At 38.9% G+C, this 16,364-nt stretch overlaps 1 protein-coding gene across 2 annotated transcripts in view; it reads left to right on the plus strand.

The window, feature by feature from the left end:
* The window catches only part of STXBP4 (syntaxin binding protein 4), a 182,779-nt gene extending 169,379 nt beyond the window's left edge, over positions 1–13,400 (plus strand). For both annotated transcript variants that reach the window (XM_088027323.1, XM_028090597.2), the window contains exon 18: positions 12,819–13,400. In XM_088027323.1, the coding sequence (XP_087883449.1) occupies positions 12,819–12,933 (115 nt within the window). In that variant the 3' untranslated portion in view covers positions 12,934–13,400. The remainder of the gene's footprint in view (positions 1–12,818) is intronic.
* Positions 13,401–16,364: the final 2,964 nt, after the last annotated feature.

Consider the following 16,364-nt stretch of genomic DNA (forward strand, 5'->3'; position numbering starts at 1 on the left):
TGATTCCACTTTAAAATGTGTTATAAAATTTAATAAAATTATTGAGAGTTATGTTTAATAGTAAAACTTAATTTTTACAAATTAGACATTATTGCTACATTGCTTTCATTGTGTTTTTTTCTTTTTCTATTGAAAAATTCAGATTCACTGTGATTGATGATCGTAATTGTTAATTCTATTGCCGCATGATAAATTTCTTCCAAATTTTGCAGCTTAAAACAGTAAACGTTTTCTCACCCAGTTTCAGAGGGTCAAGAATCCAGGTGTGGTTTTACTGGATCATTCTGGATCTTTCTCTCTAGGTTTCTCATGAAGTTATGATCAAGCTATTAGCCAAGGCTAGGGATTGAAGAGTGCCTTAGTGGGGCTGGTATATTTTTTCCAAGCTCACACGTCTGGCTGTTGGCAGGAGGCTTCAGTTCCTCACCAAAACGTGGACCTTTCTCCATAGGACTGCACACAACAAGAAAGCGGGCTTCCCCCAAAACAAGAGACAAGAGAAAGAGTGAGAGCAAGAGAAATATGAAGACAAAAGCTACAATGTCTTTATAACCAATCTTAAAAGTGAGTGATATACCATCACTCCTGCCATATGCTATTGGTCACAGAGACCAACCCTGGTACGGTGTAGAAGTGTGCCAAAAGGGGAGGGTCACTGGGGCCTGGCTTAAAGGATGCCTACCACAGTGCTATTTCACAATATATGTAAAACATATATTGTATTTATATATATATATATATATATATACACACACACACACATATAGCTTGTATATATTATATATAAACATATATGTTTACACGTGTATATATGTATGTTATATATGTGTGTATACATCTGCATAAGTAATACAGATATCTTGGTATTAGACACTCGCTTCAGACATGGAATGATACTATGTATAGTGATTAGTGAGTTTTCCAGTAGGCATAATCTTTGTTTTTAAAAGTTACTTAAACTAATAATTCTCCACGTGTTCATTTGTGTTGATACACCTTCCATGTGAGATCTCTCCTCATGTTATAAAAACTTCGTCCATTACATAGGAAGAAGTATACTTACAACATTAAAATGCCTGTCAGTAGAACCTAGGAAGTCAGTAATTTCTGAATAAGACAAAAGTGTTGGTCTAGAGCAGGGAAGGCAAATAGATTTCAACTCACTGTCTCAAGCATGGTTTGGGGAAATATTCTAAGCTGTGTTCATCCTCAGTGATGTCTGATCAGTTAGGTGTCTGCTGTGGTTGCAGAGGGGAAGAAGCGTAGGGGACACGTGCCACATCTTTGCAATCTTTGGTCCTCTAGAACATTTTGCTAATGCAGAAACTCTGCCAGGATGAGCAGTAATAATACAAAGAGTAGGCTGAAATAATGAAATAAACAATGACAAGCCACTCACAGAAGTTCTTATAAGATAGTATTTAAAAGCTTTGCCTTAACGACTCTAAAAGATTAATGATTTCTGGTAGGCATGGCTTTCTTCATTTCTCTCCAGTCAGAGAAATTAATGACCCTAAATGATTGTCTTCCTTGACTTGAGGTGGGACATCCTATTAGGTTGTTCCCAGGTAGGAAAGAATGGGGATCACAGCCTATATTTGAGTAAGACTTTGCCATTGTCAGCCTACTGGATTAATTAAAGGCTTAAGTTACATTGTGTCCTCTCATTTATAAAATAGAAAACACAAAAGAGAAAAATTAGAGGTTATGTTTTCTTGCCCCCTAACTTTATTTTACAAGTATAGCCTATGCTGGGTAATTCTAATGTAATTACAAATTAGGGAGATTGGAGGGGAGGGTGAGAGGAACGGATGGTTTCTGGATTGGAAATAAGCTGCTGCTTTTGACTTTTCCTAAATACTTGGCAGATTAGTTTAGCTCTTCTTTAGTGGATACTGTCAGGAGCCTGCCTTCTGAAGACCTCATTAATTTGGCTGCTTTGATTCATTTTGGGTGAGTTAAGAAATATCTATTCACAGACGACTCTAAGTCTAAGGTTCACTTGATGAGGCCTTAGGGCAATTTCTATGCACCTAACTTGGCATAGATAAGGAGAGTGCATGTTAGCTCCTCACCATCCTCTATGTGCATGAGAATCCTGAACATTTCATTCTTAATGAGACTGTAATGAAGAAATCAAAATATGGCTTGAAGGAGGAAATATTTTGTCCCCAAACACTTCTTAGTTATGTATGAATAAATTGTATTGAAACCACTGGTTTGGATGTAGCCATCCAGGTGACGGCTGGCTTAGAATATCCAGTAACTAGTACAGTGCCTGGGGTGTATAGGGACTAAATAAATATTTATCAAATCCATTTGGGGAAGCAATTGGTGAGAAAAAAAATACGGACTGTAATGTCAGACAGACCTGGGTTCTAGTATTTATGCACCACTTATGAGTGTGACCTTGGTATAATTGTTATTGTGTTCAATTGTCTGTTCCCCCTTTTCTCATTCAAAAAAGGATAGTAGTTTATATCTCCTAGGCTTGTTTTGAGAAATGAATAAAATAAGGGGGGAGGGGGTAAGTCCCTGGCAAAATACCTGGCACATGGTGAGCGTTGAACAGAGGCTAGTCCTCCCTCCCTCCCTTTATTTTATAGTACTGCTATCAGACAATGGAGGGGCCGTAAATGACAACATTTGCACAGCTGCAAATAGAAACCACTAGCCAAAACTTGCACTTAACGCCACTCGCTGGCCAGTCAGAAGCCCTATGACAGGAGCCGAGAGGTTGCATTGCTCAGGAGCCTGAGACAGCTAGCTCTGGATGTTCTATAAATACCTACGAAGGGGTGTAGCAGTGCTATAAGTACTGTAGAGTGGCTATAAGAGCAACTGTCATTTAAACGAAAGGCCAGCCAGCTGGCTTAGGTCATTCAGAATGGCAAAGCCCACTGAAATGAATAAAACATCCAGATCTAGACAGCCAGCATCAAACTCTCCACCCCCCACCCCCATTTAACCAATGACAGGTGTGACTAAGGCATAAAGCATGTTTTTTAGCATTTTATTGGGATACTGTAAGCAAATCCTCTGGGATTGCAAGAAGTACTTGGGAAATTCATCACCTTTCTGGGTTTATACTTTTATTTAGCCAGATGTGGAACTGTCTCTGCCTCCAGGACCCTTTATTTAAGTTAATTAAGAAATACTGACTTTTTTGTCAAACACTTTCCCTTCTAAATTTGGTTGCTTTATCAGTCTGCTAGGACTGCCAAGACTGAGTGGCTTAAAGAGCAGAAATTTATTTTCTCATAGTTCTGGAGGCTGGAAGTCCAAGGTCAAGATGCCATCAGGATATCTGGTGAGGCCTTTCTTCCTAGGATACAGACTGCTACCTTCTCACTGTGTCCTCACATGGCCTATTGCCCATGTGTGCACAGAGAGATCGAGCTCTGGTGTCTCTTCCTCTTCTTACGAGGACACCAGTCCCCTTGGACCCCGGGCCTCACCTCCATGACCTCATCTAACTTTACCTCCCCACAAAGGCCTATTTCCCAATATAGACCACATTATGGGTTAGGGCTTCAATATATGAATTGGAGGGGGTAGGGGCACAATTCAGTTCACAACAGTTGCTTCTTTCTAAAACTACTTTCCATAAATCCTCCAGCACCTTCTTTTTCTTTATCCAGTAATCTACATTACAGTGCAGTATGTCATTTTCCTATACATTTGGTATACATTTACCAAGTTTTAGGCACACCTGCAAGAATTAATCCAAACTAGTGCCTTTTTCCTTGTGCCCTAGTCTTTAGTAGATGAAGCAGCTAAGGGGAGACGGAGTGTGGAAAGGAGAATAATGACCTCCTCCCCACCAACGATGTCCTCATGTTAATCTCCACAACGTTTGAATACATTAGGTTACATGGTAAAGGGGCATAAAGGTTGCACATGGAATTAAGGCTGCTAATCAGCTGGTCTTAAAATAGGGAGATTATGCTGGATTATCCAGGATTATACTCTAATCACATGAGTCCTTAGTAGTGGAAGAGGGAGGCAGAAGGAGAGAGTCAGAGAAAGAGATATGATAGTGGAAGCAGGGACAGACAGGCTATGTTTCTGTCTTCGAAGATGGGGGCCACAAACACAGAATGTGGGTGGCCTTTAAGCTGGGAAAGCAAGGAAACGAAATCTCCCCTAGAGCCTCCAGAAAGGAACATTAGCCTTGCCAACACCTTGATTTTAGCCCAGTAAGAGCCATGTTGGACTTCTGAGCTACAGAACTGTAAGCCAGTGAATTTGTGTTGTTTAAAGCCACTAAATTTTATGTGTCAATTTGTTACTTCACCAATAGAAAACTAATACAGGGAGTCGAAGGTAGAGGGGATAGGGTTATGATTATGACTTGGACCTAGAATGTGTCAGGCATGGAACTAGAGGATTTATATGTGTTATCTCTTAACACTACTGAGGCATGTGTTACATGTTTTCTACATGAGGAAACTGAGACTGGGAGTTTAAGTAACTTTCCCAGCGACACACAGTAACCTAGTTAGTACATGAGCGATCTGGGATTTCAAACCAGGTCTGCATAGTCTGTACGAAAGAATAGTAACCCTGGTCTGCATCTAAGCCCTGGTTCTGCTACTGTGTGAACTAAGGGTGCTTGAACACCCTTAGCCTCAGTTTCTTCAGTTGTTAAACTTGTAGAGACAAGTTAGGTTTATGAGCTTTGTATGAAAAGCAAATTGGGAAATCAGTATCAAAACACATTGTAAAGTACAAAATGCTTATCTGATGTCAAGTCTGATCCAGCTGCCACTTACCTAAACATCCATATCAAATGAATGATCTAGGACAATGAGGGGGCTGGAGGGTCTTCTTAGATCTAACCGGAACTTTGTTACTTAGCATTAGCATTAACCAGGCCCCTTTATGAAAAATCTTCATCCTTTTGTTGGGTGTTGGATGCCTAGAAACATGGCCTTGGCTGCATCCTGAGTTATTTCAGAAGCTGAAAACTCCAGGGTAGTAAAATTGCTTCAATAATGGTGAGAGAATTGAGGGGTAACTTGAGTTCTTAGCCATCCCTTACCATCAAGTTTGTCTTTGGTAGCACTTTATATGCTACCAGTTAACACAATATTTGTTTAGCTAACAATAGTATTTGTTCAGTGTAAACGATTATAACTTAAATCCTGGGATGTAAGTTTACATATGACTCTGGTTATTTAGCAAATAAACTCTAGTCAAAATTGTTTGGATTATCATAGTGGTTCAGTTATTACCTACCACCAAATATATGAATAGAACTTTTCAGGTTACTTGGCTATTAGAATATTGGTGAAGAGGGTTAGTAGTCCTGGTTATTTGATGACTTTTAGGCTATATAAATCAAATGAACTCTTTCCTGATAAAGTAGAGTCTCTATATGCATATTTCTGAATCACTTAGGGTGAGGCTACTGCATTATCACATCTGAAGATAGTTTTTTTTTAAAGATTTTAATTATTTGTTTGACACAGAGAAAGACACAGCGAGAGAGGGAACACAAGCAGGGGGAGTGGGAGAGGGAGAAGCAGGCTTCCCGCCGAGCAGGGAGCCCAACGCGGGGCTCGATCCCAGGACCCCAGGACCACAACCCAAGCCGAAGGCAGACGCTCAACGACTGAGCCACCCAGGTGCCTCTGAAGATAGTTTTGTCTAGTCCTCAATCGTAAATAAGCTAGTCTACCATGTTTGAGCATTTTTTACATGTGGTATTATAATAATATCAGTGAAAAGTCTGGTGGATCTATGCATCAGACATTTATTGACCCTCATTTTCTGTGAGCCTGACACCGAGATTGTAAAGACGCTTCTCTGCCCTCCAGAAATTAATATTCTGGTGGGCAAAAAGACAGACATATAAAGAATTCATTTTCATGATGTGAAAAGTGTAAGACTTCTGAGGAAGCAGGCTTCATACTAGTACTTTTTATTCCTACTTAATAAAAATATGAGTTTTGTGGCAAGTGCTTTTAAATATACTTTAGACAATATAATCTGTATTCAGTCAATACATCTTTAATTATCTCATTTTACAAAGCTGAATAGCCCTTTTAGGTGATCATTTACCCCATCCCGGAATCACCATACATATTGTTGTTGAAACCCACCCAGAAACAGAGCCTCAGATAGGAGTTTAACAGAATGGCTAAATTCTCCAAAGTCAGATTTGGGTACGGATCCAGGCACTAACAGAGTTTTATGACCTGAAGCAAGTTATTTTACCTCTCTCGGTATTAGTTTCCTCATATATAATATGAGAATGATAAGTATAACTTTTTCTCTTCTTCAAAATAAGGTTCTAAAAGACAGTTAAGTCCATTGATTCACAAGTCCAAGATAGCACCACTAGAAATAGTCAGTATTGTAGAGTTGATGAGAGAACTATAAAGGTTGATGGCACGTTTGGTGTTTATCCCATAATTTTTCACTATAATTGAAAGTTTCAACTTTATAACACCCACTCTCAAGTGGCTTTTGCACTTACACATTATGGAGTCAATGATACTTGGATAGAACATGTCAAGACTATAGAGATGTTGGGGGAGGGAACCTCTCAAAGTCCCATCCAGTTTTGTGACTTTAGAATGTTCAGTTCTTGGGGTGCCTGGGTGGCTCAGTTGGTTAGGCGGCTGCTTTTGGCTGAGGTCATGATCCTGGAGTCTCAGGATCGAGTCCCACATCAAGCTCCCTGCTCAGCAGGGAGTCTGCTTCTCCCTCTGACCCTCCCCCCTCTCATGCTCTGTCAAATAAATAGTCTTTAAAAAAAATAGAATGTTCAATTCTTCTCTGATAAAAGAATATGTACATTCATATTCTTATATTTTTAGTGTAGTCTTTTTAACTTTAATAGAAAAATAACAGAATAAGTGTAAAATTAGTTGAAATTTTGTTTCAAATCATTTTAGTTTTTTTAAGTTTTCAAATTTGGTAATTAAGAAAAATGTACTTAATCAGATGTTTATTAAATTTATTGGATAAAAAAGTGGAACATCTGAACATTACAAACAAAAGTAGCTTCTATATTTAATGCACATGTATTCATAAGTGAGAATTTAAGGTGGAAACTGGCAGTGGTCTTGCAAAGTTGTTTCTAATTAAATTTAGTTTTCATTAATCTATATTCTGACAGTGTTTTGATTATTGACCTATTTAAAGTAGCATGAAAATATATATGTATTGCTTGTTTTCTGTATTTTAGAAAGCCAACCTCTTTAGTTTGGAGAAGTTGTATTCACAGGGGAAGTAATAGTCATGGCTTCATCTTGAAATACTCTCTTCTTGCTTGATGATGATTTAGAATGACACTAACTGTTGTAACAAACCGCCACCTTTCAGTGGCTTAATGATCACATACCAGTTAATGCAGACCTTCCTTGTTGATGAGTGGCTTTTCTTTTCTTTGGCTGGTGACTTTGGTACCCCAGCTCCTCCTAGCTCATGGCTCCGCATTCCCTAGGTCCTCAGAGTCCTCTGCCTTCAGCTAGCAGATGAGGAGTAAGAGTAGGAGAAGGCACTCCAGTTTCTTAAAAACCCCTGGCCCACAAGAGATGAGCATCAATTCTCGCACCTTCCACTGGCAGGAACTAGCCATATGCTCACATAAGGATAGCTGGGACAGCTAGTCTCCGGGCAGCTACCTCCTGGTAACAACTCTGTGATACGGAAGGGAGAACATAGAGTTTGGTGGGCACTGCCAAAGGGGACATGAGAATGTACAAATATACCAACTTGAAAATTCTGTGTTTATTAATATCTAATAATCCAGTGTATAAGTACCAGTGGGACATATTCTTTGAGGCCTTCTGTATTCTTTAATCCTATCACAGTGAAAAACAGCATCAATTTTTAAGAGTTGCCCAAAGCTGTAATCTGTGACTATAGGACAGTTTCTTTATATCAGCTCTGGACCTGGGATGTTTTGACTTTGTACAGTAATTGACAGCAGTCTAAACCTGTGTATATGATTTAAAGGATATAATTTATATTTTTCATATTTTTCTCAGGAATTTTCAGTGTTCATCTTTTACAAGTCTAGTGACAGCAATTTTTTCCAATATTATGCATAAGTAATATATTACTATAGCTTTAGATTCTTATAATAATGTGGTATCTGAGATGTAAAGGTTTTTTAATTGGATTTTTCAATTTTTCAAAAGATATGTATTTTTATATAAATTGCCATAAATATGTAGCAAAAAGAAATTTGTCTTGAAGACCATAAAGATTTGGATGGGATCCTGCTAATATTTGGTCAGAGTCCCACTGGATTTCCAAATGTTTAATTACAAAATACTGGAACTGTTTTGTGATATTTACAAAGCTAATTACTGAGAAATATCCATTTTGATTTTAGGGATGTATTTCCAAAATTATGTAAGAGGGAACTCCTTATCTGTCAGTGTTAACAAACAGCTTGTAATTTTCTCTTATGTTTTGGAATGGATTCTTCATATTGCTAATTCCTAGTCATTCTTATAACCAGTGTCTGGCAAGATTATGTGCTGCCTCACCAAGGTTTGGTGACTTTTTTTTTTATTTTTTATTGTTATGTTAATCACCATACATTACATCATTAGTTTTTGATATAGTGTTCCATGATTCATTGTTTGTGCATAACACCCAGTGCTCCACGCAGAATGTGCCCTCTTTAATACCCATCACCAGCCTAACCCATCCCCCCACCCCCCTCCCCTCTAGAACCCTCAGTTTGTTTTTCAGAGTGGTTTGGTGACTTTTTGATAATTTTATTGACATGGTTCACTTTCTGTTCTTACCTTCTAATTTGTTTTCAGTTGGGATTCTTTTTTAAGTATGAATCTTTTATTGTTATTACTACTTGCAGTTTATGGCCAGTTGTAAAATTTTCCAGTAATTCCAAGATACTGATGTCAGAAACAGATTGAGTTAACGTATATTACTTGTCTTTATTTTCTTGTTCATATGAATATTATATGCATAGGATTATCCCCCACCCCCCCAAAAAAGGACATTGCAAGTTAATTACTTAGTCTCATTATTTTGCATCCTTATCTTCAACATGATAAAATTGTATATGCAATCTTGCTAAATTCACAATGATATATAAATAGTGCCATTTACAATGGACTTTAACAGAAGAACCTCTTTCATCATCACATGGTTATTAAGAATGAATTTCTTCAAAGCTACTTTTTGTCTTTAAACCACTTTTCTCTTAAAGACTGTCCTGAATTTTTATTTTGAAAGAAAGCATTTTGCATGCTAGGAGGTAAGAAACATAAGGAGGGTAATTATAATGGGATTTAAATAATTCACTTACATTTCTTTGCCAGTAAAATAAAACATGTTCTCTTAGGGCTCTTTTTTATAAGCCCTAAAATATGTCTTTCAATTTACTAATATTATAAAAGAAAAAAACACAACACTGTCATCTTCCTAGATCGAATATTACTGTTTCCCAACAACAGGTTTGGCCATCACTCAGAAGCAAGTAGTATTATGCTTTTTAGATTTTCAGATATATCTGAACTGCTGTTGATTGCTCCCCAAATCAGGTCAGATGCACTCTCCACAGGAACATTTGCCAGAGGTAGTGTATGTTCAAATGGAAGATTTTTACATTCCATAGTCAGTCTCATTTATTCTCCAGACCTCTAAATTTTTCATACTAAGTAGGAACATCTCACTTTATGAACCATGGGGTCTTTATTAATTAAACAGAGTCAACAGGGCTGATTTATTCTCTCTTCTCAGTTGAGCTACCAAGCACACAAATCAGAGAGGAAGTATCTCTAATACTAGAATGTTCTCCAAGCCAGTAAAGCGGGGATTATCTCATCATACCGATTATGTCAAAGCTCTTTAGGCACAATGCTCACCAGGACATAAAATTGAATGGTCTACACACAGCTGGCCCTGTTCCAGCATCATAGGAAGAATTCCAGGGTTTTCTTGCAATGATCACAAAGTTCTAATTATCAAAAACAAAAACAAAAAAACTAGCCGTGATCACTTATTGAATATCTGCTCTTTGCCAGGCACTTCACATGCACTACCTGAGTTTTAGAAGCTTTGGTTTTTGTTTGTACAAAAGACCTAGGTGTGAAATATGTACTTGAAGCATAGAAACCTTATCCCTTTGTTGGTTGTTTTGTTGTTGTTTTCCTAGTAAGTAGCTGTTGTAATTGCACATCTGGTGTTTGGGTGTGTGTTTTTTAAACCGATAGCAAGAAGTATGTTGTGAACATAAGCTTAATATTTTATTGTAACTTTTGTATTTGGGAAAAGATCAGATGTAGATTTTTTATTTTAAAAAAGCACCTAATGAAGTTTCCTGGCAAGGATGACCTTCTAGTGGAACTTTCTCATAGTCATTGTTCAGAGTCAGTAACTACATTTCTTCCTTAAACATTTTGCTTTTGCTTAGTTTACATTATAAATTTAATGGAATGTCCATATCTAACAGTTATAATAGTTTAAGCATAAAAATATTATTTTTCGGAAAGTCTGCTAGGGAAGCATGCACCTGAAACTTGTCCCTGAGGTGGCGGTTCCTGTTTGCCTTCCTTCCCACACTCTCTAATTTGGGGACATTGTTGGGGAGGGAGGATTTATAATAATTTAAAGTCTCTTCTTTGGACTAAGATATTATAAATGTGCTGGTAAACATCAAAGTAAATACACCAATATTTTAAAATTAGCAAAACTGTCTCATCAAGTTTTTCCTTTTGGTTTTAAACAGGTGCTTTGTACAGAATGATGTGTCCTCATTTCACCTTGCAGCAGCATCCTGGCCCTCTTATCTTACACTCATTAGTATTTCTTTAAAACCACCTTCAATTTAGGCAGACTTCCAGCTTTCCTTAACCCCCCCACCTGTCCCCAAGACCTTGAAATGAAGTTAACCTGTGCAGAATCCAATGCTTTAGTAAGTTTAGCCTCCATAATAAGAAATTCCATTAAACCATTTTAAAGAGAATAGTAATGTGGATTACTGTCAAGAGAAGAATGATTCTTTGTACCACTTAACCACACTCTGTACTTTTGAAATTACGAAGCTGTTTGAGCCTTGCCACCTTCACCTTGATTCTTAAAACAACTTGAATTCGTTGACCCCATCATGAAGCTTTCAATGATCTTCCATGGAAAGATGAATTTTAATATTTAAACTGAGCAGTTGAACAATTTGTATTGGGGAATATGCATAGAATTTGGGATATAGGGTCAAAAATAAACCAAATCACCGCTGACAGTGAAACTGCCTATTTGAACTAAGTCCAGCATTGTCAGTTATTGTCCTCAACAGCCAATAAAGTAAGTGCATTTTTGTGATAGTTCCCAAATTGTGCTCTGTGGAATACTCGTCCCGTGTGTGCCAACAGGGGCATGTTAGTTTGAATAATATGGCATACTGCTGGAGAGTCATAGAACATGTTAATATAGTTAAGGCTTAGGGAAATCCTGCAGTAAAGAAACCCATTTAGCTCTATTTAACCTAATGAATCTCAAACTTATTCGACCATAGAATTATCTTCTTTACATAAGTTACTAAAAACCCTTTAAAAACAGACTTTGGAAATGTTACTTTGCGATGTAGGAGAAACTTTTAGAATCGCCCCCCCCCCCATCTTATTTGATCCTCCTATGTGCCAACCCATAGACAGACATGATGCTACTTTCCATGGTTGAGTCTGGATAGGATAGGGGTCAGGGAGACTGATCTAGATGGATGAGGGCAGTGGGGTAAGCCAGTGAAAGAAAGAGTATCCAGGAAGAACAAACAAAATAAGTAAATTCACTGCCAAAAAGAAAAGAAGAAACAAATCATCCTAATTCTGCCAGCTGTCTGTCTAACACTCAGGAGCTGGGCAAATAGTGGTAGATTTAGGAGATTCATTCCACCAAAGGCTGAGTGTTGGATACGAGGTCTAAGAAACACCATCCACGAGGGAGAGGGCCCAGGTTGCAATGTTTCAGCAGTCCCTGAACATACCCTATACCTGTTGTACATCCTTCCCTACTTCTGCTTGTGTTCTTCCCTGAAATGCATCGTCGTTCATTCTATACACATGTTAAGCACCATAAATTCAGACAAGAAACACAGTTCCTGCCCTCAAGGAGCTTCTTACGAAGTAAGAAGATAAACAGGCACTCGTAATAGAGTGTAATAAGAGATAACATCAGGAGTACAGATTGGAGGAATTTTGAGGAAGATTGATTCTTTGGAATTAGTAAGAGTTAACTAGATAAACAAAATGGGAGGAAGGAAGACTGTAGCAGAGAAGAAAGTATTGTTGAGGCAGGTAAAAAAAAAAAAAATCAAGGTATTTCATACTATGGAAGTATGTATTTGATCCAGAAGGCATGGGTTGGCACTGAATTTTTAGCAGGCAAGCAACAGTGTCTGATTTGTCATTTAGAAAGATCTCTTGGCTGGAGTAGAGATTGAATTAACAAAGAACCAGAGCAGGCAGAGAGACAAGCATTTTCCGTGACCCAGGCTATAGCACTGGAAGAGGAGAGGAAGTAAAAGACCCCACAGATGTTTCAGCAAGACAGTCCCAGGACTTGCTGACTGAATGTCAGGTAAGGAAAAGCACGGAGTCAAAGATCACACGTTCTCCTACATTCCTTTTTACCAAAGAAGAAAGAAATGGGTTTGGTTGAACCTTAAAACCTATCCAAGACTTTTTAAAACTATTGGATGGAGTTCCAGTTGCTTCCTGTCACAAGGGGCTGCTGTAGGGAGGAAGCAGTGTGCCTGGGATCAGGACGTGTGTGGATGGGTAGAAGGACAGGCAATCTTTCCGATTATAATTGCATTCCTTGTTCTTCTCAAGTCATGTAACACAGACGACGTCCTGGATCCATCCTGTGATGAGTGCACTGAACCTGTCCTGCTCAGAGGAGAATGAAGAGGATTGTTCCAGAGAACTTCCCGATCAGAAGAGCTGATGGTCTTCTGTAGGAAGCTGAGCTCCATGGTCTTGTAACATCTCATTCTACATGGATGACCCCCAACACGCAATGGTCTAAAATAGGAGCAAAACACACACTACTTATTGAAGTTCTGAAATAGAGACTCTAGAGTTAGGCTACTTTTGTAAAACTTTTTTTTTTTTTTTGCTTGTGATGAGCATTTTGTTTGTTTGTTTTATTGAAGTGTAATTAACATATAGTGTTATATTCATTTCAGGTGTACAACATAGTGATTCAACAATTCTGTACACTACTCCGTGCTCATCACAATGAGGGTACACTTAATTCCCTTTATCTATTTCGTCCATCCCCCCACGCAGCTCCCCTCTGGCAACCACCCTCTTGTTATCTGTATTCAAGAGTCTGTTTTTTTGTTCTGTCTCTTTTTTCCTTTGTTCATTTGGTTTGTTTCTTAAATTCCACATATGAGTGACAGTATATGGTATGATGAAACTTTTTAATATAAGTATATACATTTATAAGATCAGTTGCCACTACAGTAGTTCTTTAAGAATTATCTAGTTGCATTTTTTGAAATCACATATAATTAGATTTTATATATGTATATTTTTTCATATACAATTAGATTTGTAATTTTATATATAGTTCTTTATAGAGTATCAGATACCATGGTTTTTATAATTAAGTCTTACTGGAAAATTATATGAACACAGTGAAGCACTTCATTTATTTGATAAGTCACTAACCTTTTATATTAGTATCTTAGGAAAGTGATCTGAGCAAGCTTTTGGGAGTTTCCTAATGATCACATCTGGACAACTATTTCATAGGCTACGGAATATAGTTTACATGTGTATGGGGCTCGCTCATTTACTAAATGCTTCTCAGACCCTGTTTTATTTAAACCACACAACATGCCTGTGAGACAGATCCTGGGGGTATTTTTATCCTTGTTTTTCGTTAGGGAAATAGTGGTTCAGAGAAATGAAACACCTTGTCCCGGGGCTGAGAGTCACACCTGTCTTCTGATTCCGCATCCAGCCCCGTTTCCACTGCACCCCACTGTCCCTACAGAGAGAGTTCGCAGCCCAACACACAGGCCACCGCTGTTCTGTTGACACAGCTGAGCTCCACAGTTGTGCACTCCAGCTGCCACGGAGATTCCGAGGCATCTCTTCGCTCAGACAGGGCCCCCCATATAACCCCACTGTTTTCCTATAAACCCCTCTCCCCCAAACATTCACCACATCAGGGCACGGCTCTGTGATGCCCTTCCAACAGGCTTCTTTGAGCAGCTCACATTTTTCTACAGTGAAGGGACTGGCTCCCATCGGGGGTCTGCCCTGCTTAGGCTGCCCTTGCCAGAGGGAACATTTTTGGGTTGCTAATGAGAAGAGGAGCATCTGGAATCTCCTCTGCTATTGGGACTCCTCCGTGAACTCTCCTGCTGTGAGTTCAAGACTGGTCTCATGATTGCTGATATCACCCTCCAAACTGATCACGCTTTTCATCTTAAGCTATTTTATTGTAAGGATGCCACTAGACAGTTCCTGGAAGGAAGGAGCCATTGACTTGGAAGGTTAAAGGTTTTCTCTCAGTTTAGTGGTTTTTAAACCTGGGGCTGGGGATTGGGGTGGAGTGGGGAGGAAGTCATTTTAAATGTCCTGGGCATTAGTTAGGTACAAGCTGAATGATAAAAAGGGATTTAGTCATATCCAATATTATGATATTGTTAGGTAATATACTTAGGAAGAAAGTGAGTAAGAATCATGAATTAATCAGAATACCCTGTTCCCAGACCATGCCTGGTAAGACCGAGAAGTTACTGTTTTTCACTGTGGTCTCTTCCCAGTACTCCCTCCCTCCTTCCGCCTCCTCCTCACTCCCCCCGCCACCTCTGAAAAACATTTAGGGGAAAGGAACCCCAACCTTGAGAATCATGTGATTCAGTCATTTTCAAACATCTTTTGGAGAAAAAGACTCATTTTTCAAATGAATCCTTAGGCAGAATCCCAATATATGTAACAGATTTTTTTTTTTTTAATATTGCTGCTCTACTTGAAACGAGAGAAGCCTGAGGCCCAATTAAAGGAGCCCCCCAGCACAGCTGTGCAAACCTAGAGCTCCTTGGAGTACAGTGTAAGAATCCTCAATTGTGACCATTTTATAGATGAGTCAACTGAGATCCTAAGAGGTCACAGAGTGAGTTAGTGGCCAGGCCAAGATGGGACCTAGATCCTAAAGTTTCCTAGGCTACTAAGTTTCATATGGCACGTAATATAAATGTATATTGTAAATATAGGTCTATGTTGTGCTCCCCCATTCACTCCTGAATATATATAGGATTTATAATTTACATCTTGAATAATAGCATAAAGTCAAATCCAGACTGATAGGCAGTCACTAGCCCCGAGAAAAGTTTCAGAATGGCTGAAGAAAACTCGTGCTTCTCCTGACAGCTATGTGAATATTAGCAAGCTTCAGGGAGACAAGTTTTGAGAGAAGTCCCTGAGGGAGCTCCTTCCTTGTGTCCCCCAGAGGTGAGTAAGATTCTCAAACACCTGAAGTTACTTTTATAAGTTAGTGTCTATAATTGTGGAAGTACAGGCTTTGGTTATTGTTAAATTAATGGTATGAAATTTCCCTCCCCCTACTGGAAGTGTTTTTCTAATTTGTTTCTAAGTGAAGAAAACACAGAGGAGACACTAGAGTCACTTGAAATCAAGGTCCTCAGGCATGCATTTTAGTGACAGACACCTCATATGTTAACTTTGCTGTTTTGTGCCACTTTCTTCCTTGCTTCCTCCTGGAATACCTCATGGAAAAGGCCTATGAAAATTGTAATGATATTCTTTGTTGAGCATTTTGTGCCATACATTGAGATGGGCAGTTTGCATAGATTACTTCATTATCTTCTTACAACCCCATGAGGTAGAAACTATAATCATCCCCATTTTGTAAAGAAGAAATTTAGGATTGGAGACAGTTGCTAATCTTTGCCTGAGGGTCACAGGGCACCTACATGTGGAAGGCAGGGTTCAAGGCAGGTGTGGCACAGCCCATTCTCTTAAACCACTCTGCAGAGCTGCTCAGATCCATCATGTGTGACACTGAGGGGCAGAGCTAGGTCTGTGGGTCAGTTCCTCAAAGGGGCAGATTCCAGTTCTGTGCCACCAGGAACGTTCTGGGAGTTAGGGCTCATCAGGAAAGAATTCCCCTGGAGGAAGTGAAAGCATTATTCCAGGAAGCGTTCAATCTGAACTCCTTATGGCAATGGTACTGAGGAGGTTCAGGGTCTGAATTGGCACATCCGAGATTTCTTCCTCTTTATGCTCCTATGACCTCCAAACCAACAGATAAATGCTCCCAAGAGACACTCAAAGAAATATGGTGGGGACTCATTAAGAATCCTTATCCAGTGCAAAGAGAACCCCCAGATTATTTTT

The sequence above is a fragment of the Eumetopias jubatus genome, unplaced genomic scaffold (assembly GCF_037043125.1).
Source record: "Eumetopias jubatus isolate StellerSeaLion01/CBP00866 unplaced genomic scaffold, mEumJub1_p1.0 scaffold_10, whole genome shotgun sequence".
In the NCBI taxonomy this organism is placed as follows: domain Eukaryota; kingdom Metazoa; phylum Chordata; class Mammalia; order Carnivora; family Otariidae; genus Eumetopias; species Eumetopias jubatus.